The sequence below is a fragment of the Suncus etruscus genome, chromosome 17 (genome assembly GCF_024139225.1).
Source record: "Suncus etruscus isolate mSunEtr1 chromosome 17, mSunEtr1.pri.cur, whole genome shotgun sequence".
NCBI lineage: Eukaryota > Metazoa > Chordata > Mammalia > Eulipotyphla > Soricidae > Suncus > Suncus etruscus.
In genome coordinates, this window is record NC_064864.1 from 58,488,343 (window position 1) to 58,505,035 (window position 16,693).

At 41.1% G+C, this 16,693-nt stretch overlaps 1 protein-coding gene across 3 annotated transcripts in view; it reads right to left on the reverse strand.

Moving 5' to 3' along the window:
* Positions 1–16,693, reverse strand: part of GPAM (glycerol-3-phosphate acyltransferase, mitochondrial) — a 75,385-nt gene that overhangs the window by 16,843 nt on the left and 41,849 nt on the right. For all 3 annotated transcript variants that reach the window (XM_049764427.1, XM_049764426.1, XM_049764425.1), the window contains exons 3-10: positions 14,223–14,345; positions 10,922–10,995; positions 9,985–10,098; positions 7,120–7,266; positions 6,026–6,122; positions 5,388–5,524; positions 2,183–2,282; positions 1,699–1,911 (exon numbers count right to left, since the gene is read on the reverse strand). In XM_049764427.1, the coding sequence (XP_049620384.1) occupies positions 1,699–1,911; positions 2,183–2,282; positions 5,388–5,524; positions 6,026–6,122; positions 7,120–7,266; positions 9,985–10,098; positions 10,922–10,995; positions 14,223–14,345 (1,005 nt within the window). The remainder of the gene's footprint in view (positions 1–1,698; positions 1,912–2,182; positions 2,283–5,387; positions 5,525–6,025; positions 6,123–7,119; positions 7,267–9,984; positions 10,099–10,921; positions 10,996–14,222; positions 14,346–16,693) is intronic.

Sequence of the window (16,693 nt, forward strand, 5' to 3'; positions counted from 1 at the left end):
AAATTCCTCTAGAACTCACACATTGGTAAATGTATTTTGAAACATATTTTGAGATGGTAACTATTTTACTAAATTTATTTTGGAAAAGTTGCAATGCCTGCAAAGTTTAACATACATATGTTGCCTATTCTGTTCCTAGGCACAGACCAACAAAATGCATACATAATGGTGGTCATTAAGCAAGACGTATAGAAATGATCACTTCCCCCAAACTAGAAATTTATTCACACAGTTGAGTAGATAAAGTATACGTTCTTTTATTCTTTTTTTTTTTTTTTTTTTTTTGGTTTTTGGATCACACTCAGCAGCACTCGGGTTACTCCTGGCTCTATGCTCAGAAATCGATCCTGGCAGGCTCAGGGGACCATATGGGATGCCAGGATTCGAACCACCATCCTTCTGCATGCAAGGCAAACACCCTACCTCCATGCTATCTTTCCGGCCCCTAAAGTGTACATTCTTACAATACAATACAGCCAGATGAATGGTGAGTTCTACTCACATATAACAATAGTTTAATCTCACAAACAATTACTTAAGCAAAAATCATATGGTCACCCATATGGGATTTCTGAGCATAGAGCCAGAAATAGCATAGAGCCTGAGCATTGCCGAGTTTGCGCCCCCCCCCCCAAATAAAGCACACACTAGAGGCAACAAAGACACAAAGACCAAGCACAAATGATACAGGGCTAGAAGACATAAACATGCAAAACTAATCTGCTGGATAGATAGTGAAGAGGGTAGTGCATTTGGCTAGCATGCAGCCAAACCAGATTCGATCCCAGACATCCCAAATAGTCCCCTGTGATCCCTGAATACTGGGGCAAGGGTAACCCTTGAGCCTTATTGGGTGTGGCTCAAAGCCAAAACAAAAGAATAAGAACAAAATATACCTAATCTGCTCTATAAGAAATGAAGGGAAAAGTAACACTTAAGGAGCAGCAAAGAAAGAAGTGGAAGGAGTTGGTTTCTATGTCAGTGATGTTGTTCCTCAAGATGGTGCTGGATACACGGGTGTGCTTACTTTCTGATCATTCAGGCTGTATGCTTAGGATTCAGACATTCTTCTCTAACTATTTTACTTCAATATGATACAAAGACACTAGTCAAATTAATTTGTAGTTGCTTTACAGACATATTCCCACCAGTGTTCCAGGACTAACTTAGAATCTGCACCAAAGGGGCCGGAGGGATAGCACAGTGGTAGGACATTTGCTTTGCACGTGACAGACCTAGGATGGATCCAAGTTCGATTCTTGGCATCCCATATGGTCCTCCAAGCCTGCCAGGAGCAATTTCTGAGCATAGAGCCAGGAGTAACCCCTGAGCACTGCCGGGTGTGGCCCAAAAACCAGAATAAAAGAATCTGAACCAAAGCACACCCTGGGAAGACTGAACCACATATAACTGCGCCCTCCCCTAACCCCCAGGAGAAACAGAGCTGAGCATTCTCCCATCTCCCCATCCTACATCCAAGGAGTCAATTTCCAACAAACCCAGAAAAGCATCTCACTAGCATGACCAAGCAAATGGACAGAGGAGATAGATGAAAGCTGTTCTCCAGACCCACATCACCATGTTTCCTACTGTCTCTAAGATGTGGAAAAACTAACACCACAGCTTAGTTAAACTTTTGTCTCTAAAGGCAAAAGACTTGAAAAGGACAGAGGCCTCTTTAGTAAGAAGCCCTCTTACCAGCTGTTCACCGTTGTAGTGCCCTTCAATAATACGGTCGTAGGAGATTCCCACGGGTATGACCAAGATGTCTGAGATGACGTTGGTAGAGAGGGTATCCACCACAACAGACAAAAGTCCTGCTCGGGCACAGGATGTCTTCCCACTCCGAGAGCGTGTGCCTTCCAGGAAAATCTCCAAGAACTGCTGCTGTCGAAGTAATTCAACTACATGCTGGGAAATGAGGACAAAGAAAAACATAAATTCAACACAGAATAAACCCAGCAGGCTGAGCTTTGACACAGCCAACTGCTACCACAAAACATACTAACTGCATATATATATAATATATATTATATATATATTGGTGTTATCAACAATTAATCAAACCCAAACTCAAGCAATGATCACTCAAACAGTTAAAAATCTCCCTCAAGTCCCTTTTTTCATGCTCATCCATAGAGCAAACTGCTATGGGGCTCTAAGGGCTAAAGTCAACACATACCCCATGAAGCAAAGCTCTGTAGAGAATGTCTTTCCGTCCATCTGGTGTTTCATCGAGCCTCCGTCGTATGAAAAAGCCCCCAAGCTTATGGATCAATGTACTATGAATTCAAGAATATATTAATTATTTATGAAGAAAAATACAAAAGGAAGACTCAAATCCAAGTTATTTTCAGATATTTGCCATTTGGATAGAACCCATGTGTGGTTTTGAGTGAAAATATATACATATCCATTTTCTGTAGTACTGACATATTCCAGTCGTTTGTACTGTTTGCCAGCCTCTACAGTAACACTGAGTCATAAAGTCCTATTACATCTGTTCCAAGTGATACCATTAAGGTGATGGGACAGATTCTAAGACAATTCTGAAAGAGGCTGTCCTTTCAAATCTTGTCCAGGGTCTCTCAGGATATTGACTGCTAGACATGCTGAAATGTCTTTATAGTATATTTGTTACAAATGAATGTAATGCTACAAAAACGAGTGGGCCAGAGAGACAGTATGAAGTAGAGTGTTTGCCTTGCATGCAGGACAGTGGTTCGAATCCCGGCATCCCATATGGTCCCCCGAGCCTGCCAGGAGCTATTTCTGAGCGTAGAGCCAGGAGTAACCCCTGAGTGCTGCTGGGTGTGACCCAAAAACCAAAAACCAAAAAAAAAAAAAAAAAAAGGAGAGATGAAGCATCCACAAATGATGGAAACAGAGACTTTTAGGTCAGAGAAAAGAAAGTAGCAAACAGCCTGCATCATCTCAAGTCTGGCATGACTGAATAAAAGATAGGCTTGGGAATGGGGGTGGAAGAGAAATAATACAGCAGGCAGAAGTTTGCCTCATATGTGACCAGTCCAGGTTTAATTCTTAGTACCCCTGAGCACCAACTCTACCCCAGGAATGATCCCTGATCAGAGTCAGGAGTAAATCCTAAGCACTGGCAGGCAAAAGAAAAAAAATAATAATAATAAAGCATTATTAGGTATGAGAAATGATTAGTGCTTAAGCACCTTCTAATAAGAGACTAGACCTGAAGGGAAACAGGTGCAGGGTTATCCTAATTACAGGCAAGGCAAACTACTAGGTGGCAAGGTTTCTTGAGAACCACATGGAACAACCTGTCCATCTACTTGATTTCTCTAACCTCTAGCAACTTTCTGGTAACTTCTAATTCCACTTTTTGGGGTCCCTGAGACTAGAAATTGGTAACATATATTCTAATACCCAGAAGGCATGTGTGTCCTCTATGTAGGGTCCTATCACTGTCATGTAGTTGGTAGCTGCTATTAGATCAGGAGCTATTTGCAGGCAAGGGCTCTGTGTCTTATTCACTCTTATCTAAAGCACAACGGGGTATCAGGACACGATTGAATGAATACCTTCTTTTCCAGTGTTCTGATGTCTTATCTGCTCTGGAACTTGGAATCAAAGGATTAAGGAGTTCCCAGGTCTATGAGGCTGAGTATCAGACTTCCCAGCCACCCAACTAGGCCCTACCAGTAGAACCTGCCAGCCATCTCCTTCTGTCACTCTCCAGATTCATCTGCTTCGCACTCTCTCCCACTTTACAAAGTGGATCTTCTGCCATAAAGTCTGAAATTTCATTTTCACAAACCAATGAAACTTTCTTCTGACCATTCCCCAAGGAGATTGGCCCTCCTGCAAACCCAGTTCCCAATGCTAAACACCTGAGTGCCTTCCTCCCTCTGTCCATCTCTGGAGCCTTACAGCACTCAGTTCAGCAAATATAATTTACAAAATTGTCCTCAAATCTACGCCCTCCTCTCAACAGCACTATCCCACTATCGTTTAAAACTCCAATATCTTTCATCTGAACTATGCAATAGTCAGACTGATTCAATCCCTTTTACATTTTCAAAATAAAAAAATCAAACACATCATTTCTCAGACTTGGGGCGCAATAAACTTTTCCCTTACAACCTGTTTTGGATCTAGTTCTCACTATCTGTGGTAACTGCTTCCTGCTTCAGATCCTTCCCAGAGCATCTTGCATTCTAATTTTACTAAATCTCAGTGTCTTTTGGATGCAGAGCACCTTTAGAACACACCTTATTTTTGTTTTTTTGTTTTTGGGCCACCTCCAATGGACACTCAGGGGTTACTCCTGAGTTTGTGCTCAGAAATTATTCCTGACAGTGCTCAGGGGACTATATGGGATGTAGGGGGTAGAACCCAGGAGAGCCACATACAAGGCAAATGCCCTACCTGCTGTGCCATGCTATGGCCCAGAACACACATTACCTTTTATGAACTTGTTCTACCAATACCATAAGGCTAAGGTATCACAATTCACCAACTTCACCAACTATGCCATGTAACACACAGAAACGCAAACCAGGACTATGGCTCAGTAGCAGAGCAAAGGTCTCATATGTATAAGGCTCTGGGTTCAAGACACAGCATCCCAAAATAAATAAAGACAAATAATGGTGACAGCCTCAATGCTTTTTCTTACATCTTGAAGTTTCCACAAGTAACATGCATTACTTTATATTGAAAAAAAAATTTTTTTTTGGTGTTTTGGGCCACACCGTTTGATGCTCAGGGGTTACTCCTGGCTCAGAAATTGCCCCTGGCTTGGGGGGACCATATGGGATGCCGGGGGATCGAATCGAGTTCCTTCCTTGGCCAGCGCTTGCAAGGCAAACAGCTTACCTCTAGCACCACCTCTCTGGCCCCTACATTGAAAAATTTTTAAATAAAGCACTCTTGTCACAATATGCATATCAAAAGATAAAATAAAGAGGCTGGAGAGATAGCATGGAGGTAAGGCATACAGAAGGACGGTGGTTGGAATCCCAGCATCCCATATGGTCCCCCGAGCCTGCCAGGAGCGATTTCTGAGTGTAGAGCCAAGAGTAACCCCTGAGTACTCCTGGGTGTGACCCAAAAACCAAAAACCAAAAAAAAGATAAAATTAAAAAAAATTCCAAATGTAATCCTTTCATACCTTCAAAAATAAACTGATTTTATTTTGAATAGCTTGAGGCTAAGGTGATGACTCAAAAAGCTTGAGGGCAAGGGACATAAGCTTTGTGCTTTAGTATAGAAGCCCAAGTTCAGTCTCTCCCACCACAAGATTCCCTTAAGTACTGAGTTGGACTGTGGGAGTGGCCCCAGAACAAATAAACAAACAACCACCACCACAACAACAACAACAAAAAAAAAAAACAGGAAAAAGCTGACCTTACCTCAAGATGGGGATGCTGAGGTTATTGCCCGAAGCAATATAAGGCGCTTTGATGTTATGGCAGAAGAGAATGAAAGTGAGCAGCAGATAGTCAATATGTGATCTATGAACTGGTAGAAATATAAGCGGCAAATTTGTCTAGTAAAGGAAAAATGTCAGATTTAAAATTTAAAAAGTAAAGTTCATCACACTTTGCAATTTCATAGTTTTGTCAGTCACTTCAAACACAGTGACTATATGAATAAACTTTTTTCTTTCAACATTAATCTTTTAATTTAAAATTAGTCTTTTAAAAAAATTAGTCTTTCAATTTAATACTCAGCTAGCTGAAAAATAAGAACTGCAATATAGATTCGGGAAGGATTCCTCCTTTAGTTAAGCTGAATTATCAGCTGAGAGATAGGTCTAACCCCTATAGGTTACCCCGTTTTGGTAACAACCAAAACGGCAGATAACTGAGTTGAGCTTGACCTGGCTGGATACCCCAAGCCAAGTCCTTCATAAACTGTTACTTCCTCCTGTATTATTATTTAAAGGAGGGAATCTTCCCAATGGAGCCAGAATCAGCAACAGTATACAGGCAAATATTTCTTAAACCTAGAGAAAACAAAACAAACAACAGATTGACAGTGTTCTTGCCTCAGTTGCAGCCTTCACCATCTCCAGTTGACCCTTATGAATCTGAATGTTCCAAAAGAAGCTGTTGAAGAGTTTTAGCAGCACCCACCCGGTCAGTCTGAAAAGAAAAGTAAAATAAATAGATGAATAAGTACATATATGCACAGCTAAATATGTAGTTGCTTTTTACTTCAACTCTACTGAAGTTTCTGAGCCTAGAGTGCTTGTGAGTGGAAGTAGGAGTGTGACTTTACATATACATAACTTTTGTAAGTATTTAAAACACAAGAAGATCTTACTTTCCATTTGAAGAGTTCACACCTCAGAAGCAAAATCTGTATCAAGCAAATCTTTATAAAAGCAGAGAATATAGAGGTGGGTAAAAGACAAAAAAGCATCCCCTGGCACTGGAGAGACAGAGAGAAGGCACTTGCCTTGCTGAAGCTGTCCCAGGTTCAATCCATAGAATCACATATAATATATATAATCCATAGAATCACATATAATCCTGATCCCTGTCAGGAGTAAGTAACCCTGAGCACAGAGTAGGAGTAAGTCCTGCACAGCCCTCATTGTAGCCCAATCCTCACCTCCTCCCTTCCCCATTTCCCCCAAAACCTCCCCCTAAGAAATGGATATATCAGTCTGGCACACCACCAATCAGGCCAGTCAGATAACAACAAGCCATCAGTCCCATGTTGAAAACCTCAAAGAGACTTCTACAAGGCTGCTCCCCTCCGCCACCCCATCCCACCCTCCCAAAAAAGGGTGAGAGTAGGGGCCAGCATGGTGGCACTAGAGGTTAGGTGTCTGCCTTGCCAGCACTAGCCTAGGACAGATCTCGGTTCGATCCCCTGGTGTCCCATATGGTCCCCCAAGCCAGGAGCGACTTCTGAGCACATAGCCAGGAGTAACCCTTGAGCATTACCGGGTGTGGCCCAAAAAACAAACAAAAAAAAAAAGGTGAGAGTATTAAAAAGGCATGGATTTAACCTCAATGGGTTCCAGGATCTTTGGGGTCAAGTGTTTTATGCTAGGAAAGGAAAAATCCAAGACCTGAGATCTTGGACACAGGCTTGCTCCAGCTGCAAGATGTCTGCCTTGTGTCCTCATACCTGATCATTGCTGGTGAGACAGTGGCAACCATTTCCTGCAGGATCCTTTTGGCTTTCTTGTTCACTTTATTGATGGCTTTTGACTGCTGTTGAGCAGACCCATCAGGGTTTAATTCAGCAGCGACTTTTGCAATTGCCTCTTGCACTCTGGTTTGAAAATAGAGGAACAGACCAATGTAACTGGCATTCCACTACTTTGTTTTCAGTCAATTCTAAACTACCAATCTATACTATCACCTGCTCTGTACCAAAACACAATAATTCTTCTTTACTGTCATAACATTGAGGAATAGTCTCAAGTTAGCAGTGATTTTTTTATTGTATATTAATTAGGAATACTATATTCCTAAATGAATGAATGAATCCCTAAAAAAAATCAGAGAAGTAAACTTAAGAATTTATGTCAGGGCCTAGAGAGATAGCACAGCGGCGTTTGCCTTGCAAGCAGCCGATCCAGGACCAAAGGTGGTTGGTTCGAATCCCGGTGTCCCATATGGTCCCCCATGCCTGCCAGGAGCTATTTCTGAGCAGACAGCCAGGAGTGAGCACTGCCGGGTGTGGCCCAAAAACAAAAACAAAAAAAAAGAATTTATGTCAAATTTAACCAAATGAATTTAATGCAAATTCACTGGCTAAGTTTCTCTAAATATTTTGGTTCTGCTAAATATATGGACACAGAATTGTATTCCAGTAGAAGAGAGCAAGGAAGCTTCCATTGAGAGATGTAATTCAGAGGCATCCAGAGCCTGCTGTCAAACCAATGTGTGATTTTTTGTTTGAAGAAGTAATTTATTAAGCATGAATGTTGTGACATTCCCAAAAGAATTATATGCAAAATTCACTAGGAGAGATCAAAGAGGAACATAAATATTTACAAGTATTTTTCAAATCAAACCAGAAGTTTAAAAGTGCATAGTTCTACATTAAAATAGTATAGAGCCCAGAGACGTAAGCAACAAAGAAAATGGGTAAATTTAATTCAGCTTTGTAAATCTTCCAAGTGATTTGGGAAGAATGCCTGAGGTTAAATGTTCTTAAATCACTTCTAACATCCAAGTTACTAATAATAAGTTATAACATATCTAGATGGAATGAACATATGTAAAAGTTTTCACTCTAGCAAATAGAATATATAATAATGCAACGAAGTTTCAAGATTCTTTTTTCCTCTATGTTGCTACAGTTTTACATTAGTGTACAGCAAAATTCCACACAGTCCCAAAATTCATTAATACTAAAAGACAAGCTTTTCAGGACACTCAGACAATGACTTTATTCTTTGATTTTGTTTTGTTTTGGGGACACACTAGGTGGTGCTAAGAGCTTACTGCTGGGCTGGAGAGATAACATGGAGGTAAGGTTTGCCTTGCATGCAGAAGAAGGATGGTGGTTCAAATCCCAGCATCCCATATGATCCCCTGAGCCTGCCAGGAGCGATTCCTGAGCATAGAGCCAGAAGTAACGCCCCCCCTCCCCAGCAAAAAAGAAAAAGAGCTTACTGCTGGTTCTTCACTTTGGGGTCACTCTGGTCAAGAAAATGTTCACAAGGAAACAGACAGGACTATTACATTTATTATCACTTATTCACACATTGATTCATTTATTCAGTATTTACTGAGCATTTACTATGTGTCAAGCAATCTTACACCATGAAACCAACATTTCTATGAAAGCTTCTACACTCCTCAAATCCAAGCAGATATCTACCATGAGCCACATCAAAGACCCAGATCCCCTTGCCTAGATAGACTTGGGAGTGATTCTCTTCTATTTCATCTAAATTCAGTTCAGTCTCTTCCATTTGAAAGCAAATTCTTCTAGGAGCAAAGACAAAAGAAATTTCTTTTTTTTTTTTTTTTTTTTTTTTTTTTTTTTTTTGGTTTTTGGGCCACACCCGGTGACGCTCAGGGGTTACTCCTGACTATGCGCTCAGAAGTCGCTCCTGGCTTGGGGGACCATATGGGACGCCGGGGGATCGAACTGCGGTCCGTCTCCTAGGCTAGCGCAGGTAAGGCAGGCACCTTACCTCGAGCGCCACCGCCCGGCCCCTTATGGTTCGAGTGTTTCATTTTCTTTTTTTTTTTTTTTTTTTTGGTTTTTTTGGGCCACACCCGTTTGACGCTCAGTGGTTACTCCTGGCTATGTGCTCAGAAATCGCCCCTGGCTTGGGGGAACCATATGGGACGCCGGGGGATCGAACCGCTGTCCGTTCCTTGGCTAGCGCTTGTAAGGCAGGCACCTTACCTCCAGCGCCACCGCCCGGCCCCAAAAGAAATTTCTAACAGTGACTTTCAAACGCAAGAAACTGTGACTACAAATACACTCAGTTTTTTGGAAAAGCTTTACACTTGCTTCTCTTGCCTACAAGAGGAAAAAGAACATCCTAAACATTTGTAAGTGAATAGAGAATGCTGAGAACACATGTACCTGAGCTCCCACTTGCCTTCCATGTAGTAGAAAATTCCACTCAAAAACCCCGACAGCGCTCAGGGGTTATCCTGGCTCTGTGCTTAGAAATTGCTCCTGGTAGGCTCAGGGGACCTGAGGGATGTCGGGGATTGAACTCGGGTCCATCCCGGGTCACTGGCATGCAAGACAAATGCCCTACCGCTGTGCTATATCAAGGGCCCCAATGCACTCAATTATTAGTCCCTAAAATAACATGCCACATGGCTCTCCTGCTCTCTAAAATCTGTTTTGCTTCTTTTCCTAGGTTCTCTTTGGACCTTATCATTCAATGTTTGGAAATACATATACCTCTGAACATCCAAGGAAAACAAAAGTTAACAAAATAAATCATGCCCCCTTCCCCACTTTCTCCTCCCATCATGCCTCTCCCCTGGTCAGCAGTCACCCCAGCCTCACCTACTGCTGTTCAGCACATTTTCAGTCACATTGGTGGCAAACATGCCTTTGTGAACATCTCGCTCCTGAACGAAAAGCACGTAAGAAAGACGCCTTGCGAGCCATCCTCGGTGTCTGTAATGAGAAAACAAGGTTACGAAGAAGCAAGTCTAGGAGCATCACAAGCACAGGGGTTCTGTTCTGCTGAAGAAACTCAGAAAAACAGTCTCACTTCATTTCCTCCAACGAGAGGTTCTCTGGTTGCAGACTAAACTGAGCAATGCACGAGGCAATGAGGGGAACTCTAGTTCTACTTTCTTTCATGCACCCTGGAATATGCGAGTTAAGATTGATTAGGTAAATGTTTGAACAGTATCACTTTGCCAAATAGCCAAAAACTAACAAGAAACCAATAATAGACAGATCTCAGTCAGTTACACTTTTATGTTCTTCATGCAAAATAGACCATAAAATAAGACATTCAAACACATATTTTGGCACAATTCAGTTGCAAAATCAAGAGAGGAATGAGTCAGAGAAAGCAGTAAGAGAAATCTACTTCATGAAAAGATTTATCCTAAAATCACAGCAGCATCAAGAGTTGCAGGTGCTGTCTGTCAAACTTTAAAAAAAAAAAAAAAAAACTTCCTGTCAGTTTCACATCAACTTTCCAAAACACAAAGATTAGTCTGAGTATGTATTTATTACGGGGTTTTCCTTTCAGTATACATTAGAAATATAAAATTTGGGGCCGGAGAGATAGCATGGAGGTAAAGTGTTTGCCATGCATGCAGAAGGTCAGTGGTTTGAATCCCGGCATCTCATATGGTCCCCTGAGCCTGCCAGGAGCGATTTCTGAGCATAGAACCAGGGGTAACCCCTGAGCACTGCCGGGTGTGACCCAAAAACCAAAAAAAAAAAAAAAAAAAAAAAAAAGGAAATATAAAAGTTATTTTACCTTGTGTGGGTCTCATTGATATAAATAACATTCCGCAAACCTAAAGATGGAATACTGGGGTTGAAAAATTTATCCTGCATAAAACAAAATTGAAAAGAAATTAATGACTTTATTAAATGTAACTGGACATAATGACTCCTCTAATTCAAGTATAAAGTTAGGCATTGATTCAAAAAATAAGTGAATAAGGAAGACTACTTTGAGGTAAGAAACATTTTTAGTCTCCAAAGATCACAAACTCAAAATGACTACTTAGCCCCTAGTGTTTTCTCTCCTGCTAATGCCCTCCCTTCCCCCCAAACCCAAAGGACTGAAGCTAAGAAAGTTTTAAGTCATGACAGGAATACTGGAGAGTTCAGTGTTCCCCAAACACGAAATATCAAGTTAGGGCTGAAAAAAATAATACAGCAGGTAAGGCACCTGCCTTACATGGGACTAACCTATCTGGACCCTGAGCCCCCAGAAATGATTCCTAAATGCAAAGTTATTAGTAAACCATGAGCACTGCCAGGTGTGGTCCAAAATCCCAAATTAAAAAAAAAAAAATCATGGTAACTGCTATGCAGTTATTGTTAGATTAGTAAATATCCCAACAACTGTAACACACAAATGCTATCCCTATTTATAAACAGAAAAATCGAAACTAGCAATTGTATTGTCACTGTATTCCCTAAATGGCTGTCTACCAGATGAGAAAAGCTATTGTTGTTTGCTTGTTTTTAGTTTTGAGCCATACCAGCTATGCTCATCTCTATGCCTCTGAGCTCAGGGATCATTCCTGGTAGGGCTCAGGGGAATCCTATGGGATTGAACCCAGGCCAGCGAGGCAAGCACTTTATCTACTGTACTATTTCTCTAGCCCCAACAAGAAAAGTCATTTGATGTTTGTTTGGAAGGAGGAGAAGAAGAAGCGCATGCACACTAGGATTCTTGGAGGCCTCTCTTAGCCCAGTACTCAGTTTACTCTCAGAGGTATTTGGGGGATCATGTGGTACCAAGAAAGAACCCAGACCTCTATCCAAAGTATGTGCTCCAAAGATCTGCGCCATCTCCCCAGCCTGAGAAAGTCTAACTTTATCCACAAGGACAGAACAGTAAACTGGCCACAAATTAATGCCGAGAAAGCAACAAGTACCTCCAGCAAAAGATGGAAAATATCTGAGTGAAATCTTCACAGAGAAAAGGAAAATTAGAAACTCAGACAAAAGGCCACAAATATAAAAACAGTAATAGTAATAATTATTAAAAGTATTGTCAAACTGGGGCCAGGAAGATAGTTCAGGATTTACAGTGCTTTTCTTCCATGCAGCTGGTCAAAAATGGTTCCCTGGGCCTACATGTGGACCCCTAGCAGCCTAGGAGTGATTCCTAAGCACAAAGCCAAGAGCTAGTCCTGAACACCAGTAGTAGTGGCCCAAAACTAATTAAAAAATAAATAAGGGGCCAGAGAGATAGCATGGAGGTGGAGCATTTGCCTTGCATGCAGAAGGACAGTGGTTCGAATCCCAGCATCCCGTATGGTCCCCCAAGCCTGCCGGGAGCGATTTCTGAGTGGGGAGCCAGGAGTAACCCATGATTGCTCCCGGGTGTGACCCAAAAGCCAAAATAAATAAATAAATAAAACATTCATGGATATATAAATAAATAATTCATGGATAAATTTTGAGGTAAGGTCTCTCAGGTAAAAAAAAAAATTTTTTTTTTTTTTTTGGTTTTTGAGTCACACCCGGTGATGCTCAGGGGTTGCTCCTGGCTATGCGCTCAGAAATCGCTCTTGGCTTGGGGGACCCTATGGGAGGCCAGGGGATCAGATCACGGTCCATCCTAGGATAGCGCTGGCAAGGCAGACACCTTACCTCTAGCGCCACCGCGCAGGTCCCTAAAGAAAAATTTTTAAATAAAATTCATCTACTTTCACTGCCAAACCATCACCACCACCAAAGAATTTCCTAAACTCTCTCTTGGCTAGAGAACACATTACAATTAAGGTATGGGTTTCGTCTTTTACACATTCAAAATTAGTCTTAGATGGAATACCAGGTCTGAAAAGAGAAACCACATGATGTTCTATTTAAATATTTATTTCTAATAGCAGATTAGCCTGAAGTGGCCCAGCTCCTTAGACAAGAAATGTCCTCTTTCCATCCACGTTTTTGCCAGGAGGTACTTATGCTTTGAAAGGAACAATGTTTATATCAAATGTTCTTCAGAATTTATCTCACTTTTCTTGGGTACCATCCAAATCTCTCCTATGCTAGTAAATCCCTTTATACCAGACTCAGAAACCAACTTGCTGCCAGGCCAACTCCAAATAGAAAAGGCACCCAGCACATTTAGCAATGCACACACAGTATAAGGTCACTTATACTCATTCTCTCTCAGTTACAGCAATTTACTATAGTTGGGGGGTGGGTTCTATTTCCTAATAATTGGTCGATTCTAGAAAAATCCTTCATATGCCTCTTAAAAAACAAGCTATTGCTTAGGACACCACCAACTGTACCTGGATGTGCTTGCTCATTCATTGGGTAGCCTATGATGACAGGCAACTCTCCTTCACTTGATTCTTAGCAGTTAGTACATAGTAACACAGAAAAAGGTGCTTGACTTGAGTTTGTCAATATAATACCCACACACTCTAAAATTTTCCTCCTGACATTTTATTGACCATCGTTCTACCATACAATCCATACACCCTTCTTCTACCCCTATACTAACCCCCCAAAACAAGACCAAACAATGAAAAACCATAGTTTTCACTTATTATTCTCTCCCATTATTTCTTGCTCATCTTACAAAGATTTTCATGTTTAAGTGCTAACGTTCAGCATCTGAAAGTTCTACATAGGCTCTCACTAACTCTGGAAGAATTAACTGGGAGTATATTCTCTTTGCCTAAATTTGTAATAATTAAAAAAAAAAATCCAGAGAGATAAGTCACTGGATAGGGCTCTTGCTTTATACATGGCTGACCCGGGTTTAATCCCTAGCATCACATTTGGTCTCCCAAGACCACCAGAAGTGATTCCTGAACAGTCAGGAGTAAGCCCTGAGCTCTGCACTACGTGCGGCTCCAAAACAAAAATAAACCTATCACTTTTCAGGAATTACTGATGCATTACCTACTAAATAAATAAATGAAAAAGAATTTCATCCAATGTCTTTGTAGGTTCACAGGCAAAAGTTCCAAAGATGTCCTGTTCATGAAGATAACACCATAACAAATCCACAAAAAATCCACTAGAAATCTGTGTTAGGGATTTCTATCAGTTTCTGCTGTTTTTAGCAGCAGGCTACTTACCCAGCTCTGAGGAGTGCAGGAGTAACAACATCGTCCAACAAATGGCCTTTTCCGGCTCAACAGGCTTTCTTTCCATTTTAAGGTTGCAGATCTGAAGACCGTGGGGCCGAACCCACACTCACCCTAATAAATACCAAAAAAAAAAAAAAATTGTGTCTGGATGGTGAGAATTTTACCTCAAGTAGAAAGAAACTTATGACCTCTACTTCTTATGATAGCATATGTTTTTCAAAGAGCTTTTCACTCAAGGGATTCTGTCCAAGATCAACATTTAAAACAAAGTTTGGAACATAAGCAAGAGTAAAAGCTGGCAATAGCTGTTACACACCCAAAGACCCATTGAAAGGCTTAAGAGCAAAGTTGTGAAAGGTCATCAGCCTTATAAGAGCAAGAGGAAAAAAATCTGCCTCCTAGAATTGATCTTAGAAATCCATCTTAGCTCCCCCTAAATCAGAGTCCTACAAAAGAACAAAAAGCTTTAGATAATAAGCAAGTTGATAAAATATAACTCGAAATATTTTACTTTAAATGAGATAGTTAGGGACTGGTGTGACAGCACAGCAGTAGGGTGTTTGCCTTGCATGTGGCCAACCTGGGACAGGCCTGGGTCTGATCTTCAGTTTCCCATATGTTCCCCGAGCCTGCCAGGGGCGATTTCTGAGCACAGAACCAGAAATATCTCCTGCACACCACAGGGTGTGACTCAAAAACCAAAACAAACAAACAAACAAATAAATAAGTAAATAAATAAGGAAGTCAAAGGCTCTGCCCCTCTTCCCATCCAGCTCTCCCTGGGTGCCCTGGACCAAGAAAGCCCTGTCACATGGCTCTCGAATCCAAAACAGTGCAGATGTTTCTTTTAACCGGTCAACCTCCCCAATTCTAAGAGTTGTAGGTTTTGAAATCTTGTCTCAAATACCTCCATAATAACCCTCTCTGGTTATTAACTATTTACCTATATGATCACTGAAATAGCATTTTAAGGACAGAGATTGCTAGATGAATAGGTTATAAGGAGCAACAGCTTCTGAAAAATAAGGAAACAGATTAAATCTCAAATAATTGGGAATCTGAAGCTCAAATCACAGCACACACAAATCTTTTAAGAACAACAAGGAAGGACGGGGCCAGAGTGGTAGCACAGTGGTAGGGCGTTTGCCTTGCATACGGCTGACCCAGGAGTCGCAGGTTCAAAACCTGGCATTCCATATGGTCCCAATTTCTTTTTTTGTTTGTTTGTTTTTTGGGGGGCTCACACCCAGCACAGCTCAAGGGTTACTCCTGGAAGGTTCGGGGACCATATGGAATGCCAGGATTCAAACCACCATCCTTCTGCATGCAAGGCAAATGCCCTACCTTCACGCTATCTCTCCAGCCGGCCCCTCCAGGAGCAATTTCTGAGGGCAGAGCCTTGAGTAACCCCTGAGCACCGCTGGGTGTGGCCTCCCTCAAAAAAACACAACAACAACAAAAGAGAACAACAGGGAAACAAAGGAATAAAGCTGCTCTGGCAGGTAGGTAAACTAGTCCTGATAAACCAGTGAGCTCAAATAAAGCCTCAAGCCACATCAGTAAGAAACTTAAATAATGCCCCATGACATGGAAATAAAGCAATCATTAAGAAGAAAAAAAAAAAAACAGCCAAGTGAAAGATGAAAAATCCTGAGTTTCCAAGATTCCATACAGATGCAATTGAAAGAATTGAAAACACAATAGCAAGCTACAGCGACAGAATTCAACATGTGGAAGACTGTACCAGTGATATTGAAGAAAAATAACAGCCATCATCAATAATAAAATGACAAAAGAAAAGAGATTTATAAGATAATGTAAAATTCATAATAGGTAATTGCAAGACGAAAAATATATTATAGGAATACCAGAAAGAAAAGAAAAAGAGAAAGGTGAAGTATGACTGGGAGAAATAGTGAGCAAGTACTTTCCTGATCTCTGGAAAGAGGCACTATACAGATTCAAGAGGCCTAATGAGGAACAAACAAAATAGACTCAAAAAAATAACATCAAGATACACAGAAATCAAAATGGTAAAATTAAAAGACAAAGGCAGACTACATAAAGCAGCATGAAGGAAGAAAACCCTCAAATACAAGGGAAACAATATAGTCACAACAGATCTTCCATATGATATCTTACAAGCCAGGAAGAATGGAATGACATATTCAAAATACTGAATTTAAAAAATAAATTTTCCAACCTACAGTCCACTACCATGCAGAGCTATCATTTACACTTGAGGGAGGGATGAGATAAATAAGACCTGGCAGCATTTGCAACAACTAAAGCAATTCTTGCAAAAACAACTTGATTCCAGGTTGGAGAGATAGCACCACGGTAGGGCATTTGCCTTGCAAGCAGTGGATCCAGAACAGATGGTGGTTCGAATCCTGCGATTCCATATGGTCCCATGAGCCTGCCAGGAGCAATTTCTGAGCACAGAGCCAGGAATAACC